Here is an 18,360-nt window from a genome sequence, read left to right on the forward strand (position 1 = left end):
TGCTTGAATCTTTTTGCTGACCTTAACTGCATTAATGTTATGTAGTTTTCGAGAAAGAAAGATCTACCACAGCTTGTGGGACCATAAATGTTTTATTTTGAAGGCAGAAACATTTTACATGGATATCAGGCATTGAGAATGCATGATGTTGAAAATCCCTTCAGCAATCATGAAACTTTTTATAAAAAACCTTTTTAAGGGGGCATCTTGGTGGCACAGTGGGTGGTGCGCACACCCCGCTTTTGGAGGCTGTAGTCCTCGGGGTGGGCAGTCTGGGTTCGATTCCGACCTGTGGCTCCTTTCCTGCATGTCATTCCCCACTCTCTCTCTCTCTCTCGCCCGGATTTCTGTCTCTATCCATTGTCCTATCTCTACAATAATACACAAAAAGCCCAAAAATAAATCTTAAAAAAAAGAAAAAACATATTCAGGTTTTAACTTCAGTATTTAAAGGAAAGTAATTTTTCCCCCCAACTAAGCATCAATGTGGCTATAGTAGTCTTGTAAGTCACGCTAACATTGAACACATCTTCTGCAATGTAGAGCTGTAAGATCTTAGTTGCTCTTGAGCTACAGTATTTTAACTTGTTTAAAAAAAATTGTTTTTCCTTGCTTGAAAGTTTTCTTCATGTGATGCAAAAAGCGTCATATTGCATCACATGAAGAAAACTTCCAGGCAAAGAAAAACATATTTTTCTCGTCTCAGGGCAAAATGAGGGCTGGATTCACGACCATTCAACACTGCTACCATGTTTCTAATGATACAAAGCTTCATGCAAATGGGTGAAGTATCCCTTTAAGCTGAGCACGCGTATGTGAAGTAACTGGGTTGGAACATCTGCATAGATTCTTTCTTAAGCTGGTCACTGTAAGGTTACATGCATTAGATGTTGGTTAAATATTTATTTAAGACCATCATGAAATGCAGCAAGTGTAAATACATGGTAAGAAAATGCTGGAGAACTCCAGAATAGGATCAAAAAAGGCACTTTGTTCAAGCAAAGAGCATAGAATAGTCCGACTAAAAATCCCCATCCAACTGCCTAAGGTCTGAGATCCATTACAACCTGATAGTTGATTAGGATTGATCCGAGCTGAGATTCAAGGGAAACAGGAAACCTCTTCTTTATTGACCACTGCCACCAGAGCCACACCTTCCCAGAGGAAAACCATTTTGGCTTCTTGTATCAGTGATGTTATTGGTCACTACCCATAGCTCTTGACAATAGGTGACGGTTGGAATGAAGATCGACTGCTAAATCAAAAGCTTTGCCTTCAGGCTCAGCTTCTCTTCACTATGACGGTCCAGTACATTGCCGCAGACACTGCACTAATCCGTCTGTCAATCCCACGGCCCATCCTCCCCTGATTTGTGGACCCTGAAAAAGTTAAACTCCTTCACTTGGGGCAAAGACTCACTCCCCACCCAAAGGGAGCAATCTGCCGTGTCCCAGCAGAGAACCAGACTTGGAGGTGGTGACCCTCGTCTCAGCTGCTTCGCAATCAGCTTCAAACTGCCTCAATACCTGTTGGAGGTGCCCATCTGAGGAAACCAACAAAACTCCTTTATCAGCAAGAAGCGAAAAAAATTGTTGAAGCCCTCAAACTGGAAACCCTTCTCGCTCTGGCTGCACCTTGAGATCCTGTCCGTGAAAATCCCAATGGAGTCAGTGACAACCCCAGCACAGGCTTCTATGGCATGTGAGCCAAAAAAAACAAACTCTACACCTTATGAGTATTTACTGCCCCACTGCCACTGTGTATGTATTGACTTTAGAAGGTGCTCTAATAGACGCAGAGATGGGATTAGTAAGGCTCAGAATCTTTGCAATGTATATATGAATATAATTCCTCCAATAACTGTTTAACAAAAGTTCTGACTAAAGCTACTTTGCACAGGCTTTCCTATGAAGTGTGTCAAATTGAAGCTCTGCGGTCCATTATTTATGTGCACTGAGTGAATCACATGCAGTCATACCTCGTTCTGAGGTTGTAACACACACTCCGAAGTATTACAGCCTTGAGTGAATTTGGGCCGCTGTCTTCTATATCAATTAGAGCCGAGTGAGTTTTTCATTATTGGGTCCAGTTTATGCAAAAGATTTATTCATGTGAATCCCGCTGGTAATAAATCTCAATTGTTTTTGTTAATTAAATCATAGTGCAGTCAGTAAGGAGAAGGCACACCCTGGTTATTTACTTTGTATTTGATTTAAGAAACAAGATGATGAATGCAGTGATCTACGTTTAGTTTGGTCTGTATGTGAGGTGAAACATTGTACCGTACAAGTTGAACAAGAGTGAGAGTCAAATGCATGCAGATGTTTGTGTCTGCATTAATGGCACAGTGATGCTATGAGGTGCATGCTAACACACTCACTTTGGGAAGTGGCTCAGTGTATCAGAATATGATGCTGTAGGAACTGTTACTCAGGTCACTCTTTCTTCTTCTCTTCTTAGCTTCAACCTTCACTGTTCTCTTTCTCGTAGCCTCTGTATCAGCTGTACAGAGATGGGCTAACTGGCTTTTTTTTTTTTTTAGAACTACAGTGCCATAAAGCTGTACTCTTCTGGCAGGATGACCTCAGCCTGCTGCCAAAGTTAATGTAGTAAACAGGCGTTCAGGCTGTGGTATAGACATTAAAGAGAGCCCATTCTCCCTGTTGAAGGTGATAATCAATTGACCTTCAAATCTACTATTTAAAGCTCTTCTGAATAAATTACTCAGCGTACGTTTTTACTAAGGTACATCACTTTAAATAAATTATGAGATTTTGTGACATAAAAAAAATGTTGGTTTTTTTCCCTCCAAACTTACCCAGGTATTGTCGATGCCTCCAAATAACTAAAATGTTAACATTTTTTAATGTCTACTATGTAATAAATATTGTCTGTCTGCATGTCCAAACATTATTACATGTGATTTTCTTTTATCAGAAAACATTATTTTTTTAAATATAAGCAGATGTTCTCGTCAATAAGCCTGCTGTGTTTTAATATATACATACTAATGTTCATTTCATAATCTATAACTAGTCACTGAACATTCATGCTTGTACCCAGGGCCTTAAACTTACCATTGCAAGTTATTTCTTTAATGTGGCTCCTAGAGGATCATATTTAGAAGCTTCAGGCCACTTCACAAGATGACTTGATTGATGACTTTGGACTCAGAACAAGTTACATGTTAGCATATTTGCATGCTAAGGTTCACTAGGTGGAGTATGACTTGGAATGTCCTTTGTTTGACAGGTAGTTAGTCCAAAACAAACCTGGACAGTTTAGAAATGTATCCAATGTTTGGGCTGGATGAAAAGTCAGAGAACTACGAATGTCATCACAAATTATCAAGAGGCGACCACAAACCAATTGGTATTTCTCTCCATCCAACAGTTGCTGAGATTTCACAGTTTGGATTAGAGGGGCTTACACACAGACCTTACACTCCTAAATCATTAGTGTGACCATAATAGATGGCGATGCATTGTAAAGGTTTTATCCTTAATGAAAAAACACAATGGATCTGTTGTTGTGGGTGTGTGCATTTGTGATTTGTTTGAATTAAAATCTAAATTGGTGCCTTTTTATAATCTATTCAAAGTGATTGTTTATTCAGGATGTTCCTGTTGTGTAATTAACAGATGGTCTTCAGTTATACAGAAACAATTCCTTTCTTATAGAAAAAGCAGGTCAGTATAATCCAGCTTCAATAGATGACACTAGCTTTTGTTAATGACGGATCAGTGTGCGACTGTATTGTTGCAAAATGAACACAGGGGAGGTTCTCAGTTCAGTTATTTGATTCCTTTTCACTCGTCAGTGTAAATCAGCTCTTAGCCAGAGTCAGCTGTGGCATTGGTGCACAAAACGGGCATACATATTACCTTGCAAGGGTACATACAGAGCAGGATCAATGCAGCATGATAGTCTTGGGAGGAGGATTTGAAACTGAGTGTGGATTCCTCAGCATCACAGTAGCTCAAAGTGGCACCATAAGGCACCAATTCAGACGATCTATTCAGTCTTCTCAGTGAGGAAGGCATTGAGCCGCTTTGTTGAGAAACAAGAAGACGTGATTAAAATGAAACAGTCAAGTGGATAAAATGTTAAGTGTAGAGGACAAACAAAACTGTCACCACATGGGAGCACATGCAGTAACAACGTACAGATGAGACAATCATGCTGCAGCCTTTGTAACAGACAAACCACTGTCACTGGATTTCAAAATAACTGAGCTAGAAATAGAAATCCCATAAGCTGGGTGTCATTCAGAATCTCTGTCTATCCTAGTATTGTTTTTTTCCAGCAGTCTCTGCTTTTATCAGGGCTTGTTTGTTTCTGCTTTACTTCTCTTTTTGACGTATGTCGACTGTACTTGGGCATTCTCTTGGAAAGTGTCAGGGAAACGGCATGTAGAAAAGAGCTGCAGACAGACTGTGTATTGTCTGTTTATGTCAGGACGTCCTACATCCTAAAATCACAGCAGAATGGAAGAAAATAAGGCCGAGCCCCTCACTCTCGGAAAAAGATGTTCCCTTTTTTTTTGGCCCAAAGATACAAATTTAGTGTTTTGGAGTCAGTTCAGTGAACAGGTTTAAGTGTTTTATACCTCATTTGCGGGCTCTTCGTGTAGTTTATCATTTGTCATTGACTATCTCTCTGTCTGTTTCATCCTCTTTCCTACTTTCTTGGCAGATGGATGTTCTCCAATGAATCTGGTTCTACTTGAGTTGCCTGTTCAAATTTTTCCGTGCCACTATTTTTTACATGACAAAAACAATGCTCAAGACTTTCTTTACAAAGTGCGAAAATGTAGGTTTCATTCTGGGCTCCTTGTAAATGAAAGGCAATTGATTGATAGATGATATTATTCTGTGCTGCAAAACAGCTATACGTACATTTATTCCATTACTATAATTAGCTACTGTAAAGACCTTTTATGAAATGTAGAATTGGTAACTCCGGTGCACAAAACACAGTGATTGACAGGCAACCGGTGCAGGGTTTACACCTCTTGTCAAATGTCAGATAAGCAAGGTTCTGCCCCTTGAGATCCCCTCAGGATAGCTGAGCTAATGATGGATGGATGTTTAATGAAGTGATATTTTGATTCCCAGACCTTTATTTGTAACAGAGTATTTTTTAATAATGATATTGTTATTTGTAGTCCATCAAAAACCTTAATATTTCTTCCACCTCTGGGAACATGAATCACTGTGGTTAATTTTCTTTTTAGCATTTCATCATAACTGCTGCAGTGTCCTTAATCCAAAGAGTAAACTCTGACGGGCCAGCTTCCTTTGTAAGTGTTTAGCTCTGCAAAACCTCTCAGAGCAAATCTAAAATAAGCAAGTCGTCATTGTCAGTGTGAGGGCAGCACATTGTCCTGTTTATTCTATTAATTGTGACAGCTAGCAGATGGAGAGGAGTCTGAGGTTGTTTTACACAGTTGCAGAGGCAATTTGTGCAGAAAGTGGATTGACTGGAACAACACCAAATCTAATAAGTCCATAATGTGTCATATGGTACTTCTGATTAATGAGACTGCTTTGGTGAAGGATTCAGTGGTTGTACAGTGATCAGGATGCTGTGCAGCATGTGAGACATTAAGCTTGAATCAATCACTTAATGTGTAAAATCAGTGGTATTCCATTTCTGTAAACGGATATAATTTTCCTTTTAATTATTCAAGTGCTCTGTCTTATTATAACAGCCCAAAGTGCATACTGTATAATGCAAAAAGATTTTTTACGAAAAGATGTTATTTCAACATAAGAAAAGAAAAGTGTGTGTGTGTGTGTGTGTGTGTGTGTGTGTGTGTGTGTGTGTGTGTGTGTGTGTGTGTGTGTGTGTGTGTGTGTGTGTGTGTGTGTGTGTGTGTGTGTGTGTGTGTGTGTGTGTGGGTAGTGTTCAGTAACTAAAGCAGACCTTATTGAGGGAATTGAATGTCAGTGAAGGGAGGTATTTAGTACAGGTAGGAGGTAAAGGGTCACAATCAATCAAAAAAAGGACGTGCATGACTTCACTAAAGCAGCACCTATCTAATCATGATGCTATCTTGTTTGGGGAAAGACTCTAACAATTAAAGTTTATGGAGCTGCAATTGTTTGTGTTGCTCAATGAAAGTTTTAAATTGGATGTAATTGAGAAGCGCGTCTTTGCATGCAGACATAATTATAATATGCAAATACTCCTCCTGATCAAAATACCTCCCATCCCCCACAATGAGATGCGACCAGAAATCCCCAGGGCCTTATAGCCTTGGTTCCTCGTCCACTGCTGCAGACAGAGCTGAGACCGATGAACTCAGACTGTCAATAATTATGCCTGCAGCCTGACATGAGTCACACAAGGGCAGCAACAGTTCACTGTTGCACTGTCTAATTGGCGTTTACGGTTTCTTGACAAAGTCATGTCCACAAAATACCCTTACAGTCTCCTGGTGCCTGTGGATGTTTTCCACGGTAAGGGCAGATTCTAACGTTGTTTATACTCACTGTTTTCAAAGTCACATTCAAGAAATGCCTGGACTAAATAACTTGTAATATAACTGCATTTGGCTGCCACTATAATTATTCCACTTTCTGTTGAATAGTACATTTTCTTCTTTTTTTGAATAGCCAATTATTTTCGATCTGAAAAAGTGAAGATGACAAAGACAACCAGAAAAAAGTAGACTTCCATCATTTGGCTTATACAAATGACCAAAAACAGGGGCAACAGCAGGCCTGGTGATTGAAATGAATATCTATTTGGTCATAAAACCTCCTTTGATTGGACTTGCAGTCTTGGATTTACCATTCATTACTCTCCTCTCCCTCTTTGATACATCCCCTTTCCACCCTACTGCCAATGTGTGAGTCAGGGGAAAACGATGCTAAGTTATACTATACAGTAACATGTAAAATAAATGGGGCAATGGGGAAAAAAGGACTCATATGACTTTTATACTCGTAACTTAATTACTCAAGTTATACATTGGTTTAATATTCATTCATTCATTCATTTTGAGTTCAAACTAGATCATTTGTTGGCATGTTCAATCAGGCTGACTTTATCCATTGTTTGGTCTGCAAAAAGGTAAAATATTGCATAAAATGCCAGTGCAAGTTCCTCAACATCTAAATGATGTTTTCAAATTGCTTGTATTGTCAAAATAAAAATCCATAACCCAAGCACCTTCATCTCAATCAAGACATGCCACAAAGTCCTTATAATTGAGAAGCTTGAACTAAATCATATTCTACATTCATGCACAAAAACGTTGTCAATCACCAAATAAGCAAGTTACAAATAGTTGAGGAGCTCCGGCATTTGGGGGGAGCTCTGAGTAGAGCCGCTATTCCTTCTCATCTGAAGGAGCCAATTGGGGTGGTTTGGGAGGAGACCCTGGGTAGACCCAAAGCTCGCTGGAGGGATTATATATCCCATCTGGGTTGAGAACATCTTGGAATCCCCCAGGAGGAGCTGGAAGAGGGAAGTGTGGGTTGACTTGCTTTGCCTGTTGCCACGCGACCCGAAATTGGACAAGCTGAAGAAAATGGATGGATGAACACTTATTTAAGAGATGCCTAGGTTATTGGTGACATTTCTGTAGTTTATGAGACACCGGTTTATCTTCATGTATTTTTTAATTTAACAAAGCCCTCACTTCTTTAAGTGTATTTGTTTGTGAGTATTTTCTGAAGAACTCTCGGGCCGCTAATTAAATGTCAAACATCATGTCGATGTAAATGAGCCGATACAGATGCCCTCTGTTTTTCTCATTTCTTTTGAAAAAATGTGGACCTCTTACTTCAAAAATGTTATTGCTTCATCCAGAGTTCAGAAGACGAATTGTGATTCTGTACTGCGCCTCAGTCTGTTTAATGTGTAAACTGAAGCTGTATTAAAAAAACGCAGCAGCACGAAGGTGTTTCACAGTCAAATGTAGGACGAGCACTTTGAGACAGCATCTCTCCGCTCTCGTCTGATTCCTCCTGCATTGTTTATGATGCTTTCTAAGCTTTTACTTTGAGTCATTTTTCATTAAACGGCTGATTATTCAGACCTTTTTTTGTGTCCATAAGAGCATTTTAAGAAGCAGCCGTTTATTTCTGTCAGTGTGTTTTAGAACAACACACATTTACACAATCTATTCCACCCTGAAAAATAAGTTCATTTATTTTTCTCTTGGCTTTTCTTGCACGGCTGTCTATCTTTGTTTGTCTGCATGTCTATATGTAGACACATGGATATGCAGATGTGTATTTGTGTTTCTTTATGTTTTCCTATGTGTTTATGTTGTCGGGCTCGGCGTGTTATACTGCACTTACATGTTGTGCAAAACTGTGCTTGTACTGTAAGTGATAGTGATAGAAGTTTGATCAGCTAAGTCGCAAACACAGCAAGCTGTCAGGAAGAATATATTCTTTATGCTTTAAAAGATGTTTAAAAAATAGTTATTTTTTATTTCGTAAAAATATCTTTAACTGCTTGCCTTGTCCGAACCAATGGGCCAAATCAACCCCCTTTTTTCTTTCTTTCAAAGGTTGATTAAGAACCAGAAAATTGTTGCAGAAAAGCAGATAAACTAGATACTAAAGCTGGCCGAAACTCTGCATTTTAAGCTGATTATTGAAAACTGAAAAGATTCTTGTTGGCATTTAATATCTCCGTCCGTTGACTCTGTGCAGCTTTATCCAGTTTGGTTGTCTAAATGAAATGATATAATCACCACACAGCCAGATGTTAGGCAGAAAATTAAAGACCCTTTACCAAAAGAGAAAACAATTAAGGTTATGTTAGAAGGGGCCTCATGGGACATCTCCACCGTTATCAACCTTAAAGCCAAGAATACAGAGTAGACTTTGAAAGAAGATGAAGCATACCTGAAAAACACTCAACATTAGCATAGAGTGCTTAGAATCACAAATTAGACACATTAAGACACATTAAAGCATTAAACAGCCTCAATCTTCATTCTGACTCCTCTGTATTTAAAGCAGGTACCTTCGCTCCCCTACACTGTGTACCTGTCTCCTCTAGCAACAAACACATGAAGTTACACACAGTCCCCTCTCCTGATATGAGTGACAAACACAGCTTGTTATCTCACACACCCTCCAGCATCTAAATCAACTTCTTTATATTCATGCTTGTCTTTCCCGCCCACTCACACACACCTCTAATACAGATCCTCTAATTTAGATGAGCGTCATCAGTCATCAGAGCGCTACTTAGCCGTCAGATGTGTCTGAAACTTCCTCATTAAAAGCTGCATTATGGCAGGATGTGGAAGAAAACAAAGTGACACTGCTGTTATGCAACTTAGTATTTGCAGATGTTCCAATGAATCACAGACTTGTAATTAATATTGGAAAAGAATAGATCTCTTTATTGTACAATTTCTTCTTTGTTCAATAAAGATCAGTCATTTTGAAGAGCAGTGTAACTAATAACAAAGGCAGTAATGTTTTTTTTCCACAATTGATGATTTCTCCTGGACTTATACGATTCCTTTAGTTAGACTAGATTCATGATAAACATGTTTCAGAGTTTACTTTGACCGTTTGCTAAAAGATACTTTATGCTACTATAGTCTCATATTCTAATTGTTTCTCCAGGCCTGCAGGGTGTTTTTTTTTTCCTACCATTCAAATCATATTAATTCAACCCTTTGTAGCCAAGGGCAATAAATGTCAAAGAAAACTCAATGGATTTTAGGTTCCAACTTTAGAAAACCTGAGCGTAGTGTTGAATGTCAGGTTCACTCCTTGGTGGCTTACTAGGTCCCCAATCTTCAAATTTCAATAAAAATGAGGTATACAGCTCATCTCACAGTACTTAAAAGTAAACAGGGATGCACTTTAATTGAAGTTTGCAAAGGGACTTTAAAAGAGTAAAAGTAGTTGCACATTTTTACATGTTCACACACAAAGCATGTAAAGACATATTCATCACGGGGATTATTGTGTGCATGAGTGTATGCAAATTTGTGGTTCTTTATTTTAATGATTTGAATCTGGATATGTCAGAAAGTGAATACTTATGTTGTTTTAAAGTTATGACCCCTGTCAAAGATTGTACTCTTGCATGACTGGACACGAAACAAAACAAAAAAAACAACAACACAAAACAACAACCCTAAACTCCTGCGCTGCTTATTTTTCTCTCCTTGTTGTCCACCTATCGATTTGTTGCTCGCTATTGCTAAAATGAAGTAATAAAACAGAAATAGAAATGTGAGGCGGAGCTGCCCTTTTCTTTTCATTTACTGGGCCATTCCTACATCTGTTCACGTCTCTCCTTACCTTCCCAGGACCCATTAAGATTGAAGCCTTGCTTTTCGGGCAGCTCAACATCATCCTAATGCAATTCAAAGACCTACATTCTACATCAGTGTTGCCGTGGCAACAAAGTCCCCTCCGACCCCCTCCCTTTCCCCTTCTTCTCTGAGATGCTAAAAGATCAATAGAGTATCCTCAACGGTGTGGCAGGAAATGCTCGGGCACAGATGGTCCTCCAAGAAACTGTGAACTTCGTGGCCTAGTTACCATGTGAAAACTAACCCAATAACACAAGGTCACCACTAGATTGAAACTTAACAAAGTTTAGTGACAATACCAGATTACTCTGAACCTGAGATCGTTAGGCTGTAAAATCCTCTCACCTTTTCTGTGGCTCTTTTACAGAAGTCCATTAACAGAGGATGTGTCATCTGCTCAGCTGTAAAATAATTCATTGTTTCGCTTGCCGAGAGAGTTAAAATAAAAAGGGGGAATTAATTTAGACAAGGCAGGCACACTGTGCTGCCAACAATAAAGGAGCGTTGCTAAATAAATAAATTCTCTCTGGGGGGTTTGGAAATTTTCTCACAGAGTGAACAAGCTAGTGTTTGTTTCTGCAAAAAGAAAAAAGGTTTAATCATCAGTATAAATGTGACACTGTGCAGAAAATAACGAATTGTGCATGTTGTATTTCTTCTCTTTGTGTTCATTGGTGATTAAATTGGGCGGAAGATTTTTCAATATCAAACCTTTGCAGTGGATCTTTTTCACAGACTGACACTATATGAAAGCGTGCACAATGGAAACAAAGCGGATGGAAAGGGTAAACACAAACAAGGGTTCAGCCTTCTTTTTTTTTTTTCTTCGATATCCTCAAATGGAATGTTGTGTAAGTAGTATATCTGCACATATGAGTCAGTTTCATCGACGCGCTTTTGAAACCGACTCATTGGCCTAAACTTGTGTTTCAAGCGGTTCTACTCTCCTCCTAAAAGATGACAAACAAACCCAGATTTTAATTTGGATGACAGAAATTCTCTGATTGGACTGCAGTATTTCATAGTTAACGAGGTGCCCTGTTGTCTGCTAGACAATAGCAAGACAGCAGCCTCTTTGTGTGCGTGTGCGTGTGTGTGTGTGTGTGTGTGTGTATGTGTGAGAGAGAGCAGGAAAGCGAAAAAAAGGAGCCACAACTGGGACTTTTCATCGCTGGCTGAGAATTGCAATGCAGGCGGAAATAAAAAAGACAGCACATCTCACTTTCTCACTTCTCCGGCTGTCTGGAAAATTCATAACTCTCATCAGACCAAGTTTGTTTGGCCAAAAACAATCCTTGTGCAAAGCATATGAATAAGGTGAAGCTCGGGAGATGTTTGTGAAAGAGAATATAAATGTATAAAAGAATTATATGAACCCTTATTTCGAATCAACTTGAAATCAGGGCTGTTCATGCTGAAGCGCGGCTGTGGCTCAGTGGTAGAGTCAGTCGTCTTTAAACAGGAAGGTTCGATATCAAGCTCCCGCAGTACAATGTCTGATGTGTGCTTGGGCCTCGCTATGAGGTTATATATACAGTATATATATATATATACAGTATACAGTATATATACATATATATATATATATATATATATATATATATATATATATATATATATATATATATATATATGCATATGCATACCACACTCTATGCATGTCTATGGGGTTAGTTACTCCCTTTTCCGTCAGTGTGTGAATGTGTAGGTGTGACATGTGGTGTAAAAAAAAAAAAACCCGCTATTAAAACTATTCAGACAAAACAAAGATTATGTTAGGGAAACATTTCCGCCAGCCTCTTGTGAGTGTATGAAAGTAATTATGCTGGACCTCTGAAAGAGAGACATTGCCGTTGATTGACGCATCGGATATGGCAGGGATCAAAAGTGTCTCCCTGTAGGGGCTGGATGGGGCAGTGGGCTGCAGTCATTCTCTAAACCTGGATGAGAACAGACAGTTGTCATCTCTTTGCTTTATCGCCGATAACAGGCACTCACATCAACAGAGAGGCTTAAGGCATCAGCAATCAAGATGGTTGCCAAGGAGGGTAAAAACCACTGGCAGTGTCATCATCCGCACATCACTGTTCATGTTCCACTGGGGTCTCTTATGGTTATTGTTCCAAAGCATCACTTTTTACTCCTGTCACCACAGGCGTGTTCTCTCCTAGCCCTGAAATCAATACCTCTAAATGGGAATCAGAGAATCCGAGCATCCTCAGAGCTTCCGACGAAAAACAAGCCATATTTCCTCTGCTTTCACCTTTTCCCACTTTTTGTTGCTGTGATTAACATGACAGGTTTCTGTCTAATTCTGCAGCACATTTCTGCAGCTAAGGGAGAACAGAAAGCATGAAAAGGTCATGTAAAAAACCTTGAGCCTTGTTGGCCGGTGCCCTTTTCTGCCCTTAATTATCCATCCTGATGTGAAATTCAGGGTGAGAAAGAGACACAAGCCGTGTTGTATGATGAAAATGTACACCTGTAGTTTGGAAAACTGCATTGTGAAGAATCAATAAAATACATGTTTCAGTGATGATGTAGCCAAGTTGCGCAAAAAAACATTATTTTATTTGCATTAGAGGGCTACAGACACATGCAGACACAGCCTTTCATCATCTCAGGTGAAATTATTTCTGAAAAGCGCCATTTCATTTTGTGATTGATACGTCACTGGCAGTCACAGAAATCTAGGTCAGGCTCTGGATCTCTGCAGTAGGCTCTAATAAAGACAACTCCAGTTATCAATCCAAAGATCCTTATTTTTGACTCTCTTGTTTGTCTTCCACAGGACCTGGAAGCAGATCAACAATGGAGCGGCTGGTTCTGTGCGTGCTGCTCTGTGCGGCTCTGGTGGAGGGATACAGCTGCCCAGGCCGTTGCATCTGCCAGCACCTCTCCCCCACTCTGACTCTTCTCTGCGCTAAGACCGGTCTGCTGTTCGTCCCCCCCTCCATCGATCGTAAGACGGTGGAGCTGCGACTCACCGACAACTTCATCACCATCATCCGCAGGAAAGACTTTTACAACATGACCAGCTTGGTCCACCTCACTTTGTCTCGCAACACCATCAGCCAGATCACGCCCCTCGCCTTCCTCGGCCTGCGGTCTCTGCGGGCCCTGCACATGGACGGAAACCGTCTGAGTGTGATAAAGGGTGACCACTTCAAAGGCCTCGTCAACCTGCGGCACCTCATCCTCGGGAACAACCAGATCCACCAGGTTGCTCAGAACTCCTTCGATGAATTTGTGTCAACAATTGAAGACTTGGATCTGTCCAACAACAATCTGCGCACGCTTCCCTGGGAGGCCATAGCCAGCATGACCAACATTAACACGCTCACCCTTGACCACAACCTGATTGACCACATTGGAGCGGGAACATTTACATTGCTCACCAAGCTGGTCCGCCTGGACATGACCTCCAACAGGCTGCAGAAGCTCCCGCCAGACAGCCTGTTCCAGCACGCTCAGGTGCTTTCTGACGCCAAAGGCTCTAGCTCATCCACTTTGGCGGTGAGCTTCGGAGGTAACCCACTCCACTGTAACTGTGAGCTGTTGTGGCTGCGCCGGCTGACGAGAGAGGACGACCTGGAGACCTGTGCCTCCCCTGAGCACCTCATGGACAAATATTTCTGGTCCATCCAAGAGGAGGAGTTTATCTGTGAGCCTCCACTGATCACCAAACATCTCTCCATGAAGCCCTATGTAATGGAAGGGCAAGGAGTAACTCTCAAATGCAAAGCTGTGGGGGATCCAGACCCCGAAATTCACTGGAGGTCTCCAGATGGCAAGCTGGTGCACAATAACTCGCGCACCATCCTGTATGATAATGGCACCCTTGATATTCTCATCACCACGCTGAAGGACAGCGGCGCGTTTAATTGTGTTGCCTCCAATGCCGCAGGCATCGCCACAGCTGCTGTCGAGATCAACATGATCCCCTTACCCTTGTTTGTGAACAACACAGGCCACATGCGTGAGGACCCCGGTCTCTCCGACATTACCACCTCCTCCAAATCTGGCAACGACACCAAGGGCTACGACAAGCAGGACAGAAGGGTGATGGTCTCCGAGCTGACCTCGTCCTCCGCCATGATCCGCTGGCCGTCTGAGCGTCACATCCCCGGCATCAGGATGTACCAGATCCAGTACAACAGCACGGCAGATGATACTTTGGTATACAGGTAAGCTGGGTTGGAAGAAGGGGAGGGGAGAAAGGAGGGTGGTGGTGGAGCAGGGACACAAGAAAAGGTGAGACATCTGGAGTCACCATCTGCTGAATAACACAGCGGTACGTTATGGCAGATTGACAGATCCCAAAATGGCAAATGGATTAAGAATGTCCACAAATAAGCAGAGCTCCTGTAGTCTATCTGGGGTATACATTAAGGCTGAATATTTTCCATAATTTAAAACAAAACAAACACAGCATCAGTATTCTTTAAATGTGCAGTACACCCAAGAGATTTCATATATAATTCACAGCATGTAATGTCTTCAGTAGATGGAGTCGAGCACTCTCGACTAGACTGAAAAGCCTTTTCAGTATCATTCAAAAATTAAATGACAATTAAAAACAGGAAGGCAAACTACCTCGGCACATGTAACTGTTTGTATCATTAGCAAGTGTCTGCAGTAATTGGTGGAAACACAGAGTGTGATGAGATGTGGTTTTCTAATGATAGGCTCGGCTTGCAGTGTTGGACGAAGTGTTCAGATCATTTGTTTACATTAGGCAAAGTTTCAATAACACTCAATTAAAATGCTCAATCAAAAGTTAAAGTCTTACATTCAAAATTAAAGATAAGTACACCCTGTATTACAAGCAAAATGTAATTACAAACATTCTGATTTTGTGTAAAATATGGATTACATGTGATCATATTTAACTTTATCAAATTCTTCACACTGATTAAACAAGTAGATATGAAACCATTGTAAGTGCAGTTGGGATAAAGGTTTTATTTCTAGTCAATAATTGAAAAAAAAAAAAAAAGAAAGAAAAGAAAAGAAAAAGCACGTAAACTGAAAAAAAGAGAAATACAACTATGACCCCAACAGAACAGAACGAGATAAGAGCTGCGATACAGCAACATATCTTTGCATCATTCATGACTGCAGGACTGAACCTTACAGAAGTAGTTTGAACCATTGTATACAGCTGGATAGTTTTGTTCAACCAGCTGTGCCCAACCTGAAGGTCAGGCTGTAAGGAGTCATGTTGTGATTTATGGGTTAAAAAAGAAAGCTCTGCTACTCAGGTTGGAGTTTTTTTTAAATAAATAAATACAGTATATATGTTTTTTAATGCACTATTAATTAGCTACAAACAAAGGAGATAATTTAGTACAAGTACAATTACCCCTGATTTAAATCTGAGCACTGTACTTGATATAAAGTCATTACACCAAAGCAGTAACTGTTTCCAGGTGCCTTTGCCAACAATGCTGAGAAATTGGCAACTAATTCTAGGCCCTTGGTTGCTATTAATTGTTATTGTAACACTCAAGAAAAAGGTTTAGTATTGCAAACAAAAAAAATCCTTTTATTCTTTTTGCATTACTGTGTAGGGTTACATTCATGCAGTGGTCCACAAACATTTCCTTCCAGCCCCCCCTTTGACAGATGGAATTATATTTACAAGCCCCCCCTAACCCTAAGCACACACATTATCACATAAACTGCTATGCTGTTAACAGGAATCAATGAATCACTTCCTATCTATAAATAGGATAGATATAAACCTCCCTCAGAGAATTACATTTACATGTTTGTCGCAAGCATTAAAGTCAAGCTGGAGATATGTCATGTTAATGGCCGACTGTCTTTTTTTTATGAAATCTTCATCAGAAAGGTGGTTAACAATGATAGCTGTGTAATGAATTAGAAGTGGACTATCATGCAAGAAAAATAAACTCAAACTGAAAAGCTAACTTTGACCACTGCTCAGTTTCAAAAAATCAATAAATGAAGAGAAAGACTGTAAAGCACAGGGTCAACATAGTGTGCATGTAGAAAGAGCATACGTTAAGAAACGAATTAGTCTTTTGCATGAGTGGCAAACATCTTCAAAGTCTTCAAACAAGTTCAGTTGGCTTTCGGAGTAGACTTTGAATCATCGTGACCCGAGTGACTGACACCTTCACTGACGACGATTGAAAACTCAATATATCTGACTTTGGATTAAAAAGTCTCCATGATTATGTAAGTGAAGCTCTCCTTTTTTTAAATGATGAATAAAACATCTTCAACCCTTCTGACAATGCAGTCTCAAATATGAGAATAAGTTTCATGTATTTCTTATATAATATGTGACGCTGATGATCTGAATCTGGTGGAGGATTTATACTGGATTTATGTACGCACAGAGTTTATTAAAGTCGTCTTTTTTTTGGTTGTTGTTGAGGTTTTACAAGACATAATGAGTCGCTCTCCTGCATAATTTCCTCATCCGGTTTAGGCATGGAGCTGAGTGTTGTTTTGTCTTTGGGTGCTACATTATTACCTACAAATGATAACCATCAGAGCCCCCCTTTAGGGAGAAGGGAAAATCTCCTAATTATATAAACGCCAATGTTGACCTGAAGACAATACCTCCCTCTCCACCGTATTTAGAGTCGTGTAATGTTGCAGCTGCCAACTAAATGTGACCTTAAGTATTCACACATGAAAACTGCCGCCACATCATGCGGCAGCATCACTTGTCCTGCAGCTGTTGAGACATATTGTTAGATAGTCAGCCTCATCTGGCTTGTTTATCACCTCGCAAGTTACCCTTGCTGTTTTTTTACACACAAACCCAATGGAGCAACTTTTCACTGCTGTTTTATACTGCAGCATATTCTCTCATAAGTCAGCTCTAATGAAGTGGTGGGCTTTTTGTGTGCGTGTTGCAGAATGAGTGATATTTAATGGAGGAGCTGTGATGGCCCTGTTGTCTTGCTGATGTGTGAAGCTGGCACCTTTGTGTGATTTAATACACCCTATGCAAATCTGCAAATGTGGGCGTTGTAATTCTGATGATTAATTGTCAACGTCTTTAACCGATACTCTGTGTCTCCTCTCCCTGCAGAATGATCCCATCTACCAGCAAGAACTTCGTAATCAATGATCTGGCTGCAGGGCGGGAGTATGACCTTTGCGTGCTGGCGGTTTACGACGACGGCATCACATCATTAACGGCCACACGTGTGGTCGGATGTGTGCAGTTCCACACGGCCAACGAGGTCAGCCAGTGCCGCTTCATGCACAGCCAGTTCCTGGGAGGCACCATGATCATCATTATTGGTGGTATAATTGTTGCTTCTGTGCTGGTTTTCATCATCATCCTGATGATTCGTTACAAGGCCTATGGCAGCCCAGAGGACGGAAAAACCAAAGTCAGCTCCAGCATGCACTCGCAGACCAACGGCAGTCAGCAGCGGCTGCAGCGCTCCACCTCCAAGCAGCCTTCCGACGAGGGCCAGCGCGAGGCTGGACGCCTAAAGAGTGTATGGCACTGGTTCTACGGAATGGACAACGAAAAGAGGGAAATCCAAGAGCTACCACTGCCATCCTGGAGGTGGAGCTGCCTCCGTTGAGTGTAGACAAGATGAAAAGGAGAACCAGCCTGGACGCTCAGCGCTCCGGCCCTCCGTCCGAGGACACGCAGACAGACAGTAGCCTCACAGGTTCCACCATGTCCTTGTGTCTCATAGGCCCCAATGCTGGCACCAAGGAGGCTCCCAGGCTCAAAGACAAGAAAAGTACCCTGGCCAACATGGGATTGCTCCCTAATGAGCTGGCACGAACTAGGCACAGATTCTCGTTTGACGGAGGGGATTACTCCATTTTTCAGAGTCATAGTTACCCACGCAGAGCGAAGACGAGGTGGCACAAATCCACCAACCAGCTCAACATGGAGTCGTCGCCGCTCGCCAACAGGAGAGTTACGTTCAGCAGCACTGAGTGGATGCTTGAGAGCACAGTGTGAGGGGGAAAAAAAAAACCTTACACATGTACAAACAAAAATATGACATGCCATATTACGCACACTTTTCTCTTGCGCACAG

General features: G+C 40.9%; 1 protein-coding gene across 1 annotated transcript in view; it reads left to right on the plus strand.

The window, feature by feature from the left end:
- The window catches only part of LOC306830409 (leucine-rich repeat and fibronectin type III domain-containing protein 1-like), a 107,472-nt gene extending 89,118 nt beyond the window's left edge, over positions 1-18,354 (plus strand). Inside the window, 3 exon segments of the mRNA XM_079353881.1 lie at positions 13,098-14,493; positions 17,382-17,790; positions 17,793-18,354. Coding sequence (XP_079210007.1) covers positions 13,118-14,493; positions 17,382-17,790; positions 17,793-18,281 — 2,274 coding nt within the window. The 5' untranslated portion in view covers positions 13,098-13,117 and the 3' untranslated portion in view covers positions 18,282-18,354.
- Positions 18,355-18,360: the final 6 nt, after the last annotated feature.

Source organism: Symphodus melops (genome assembly GCF_947650265.1).
Source record: "Symphodus melops genome assembly, chromosome: 10".
Lineage (NCBI taxonomy): Eukaryota > Metazoa > Chordata > Actinopteri > Labriformes > Labridae > Symphodus > Symphodus melops.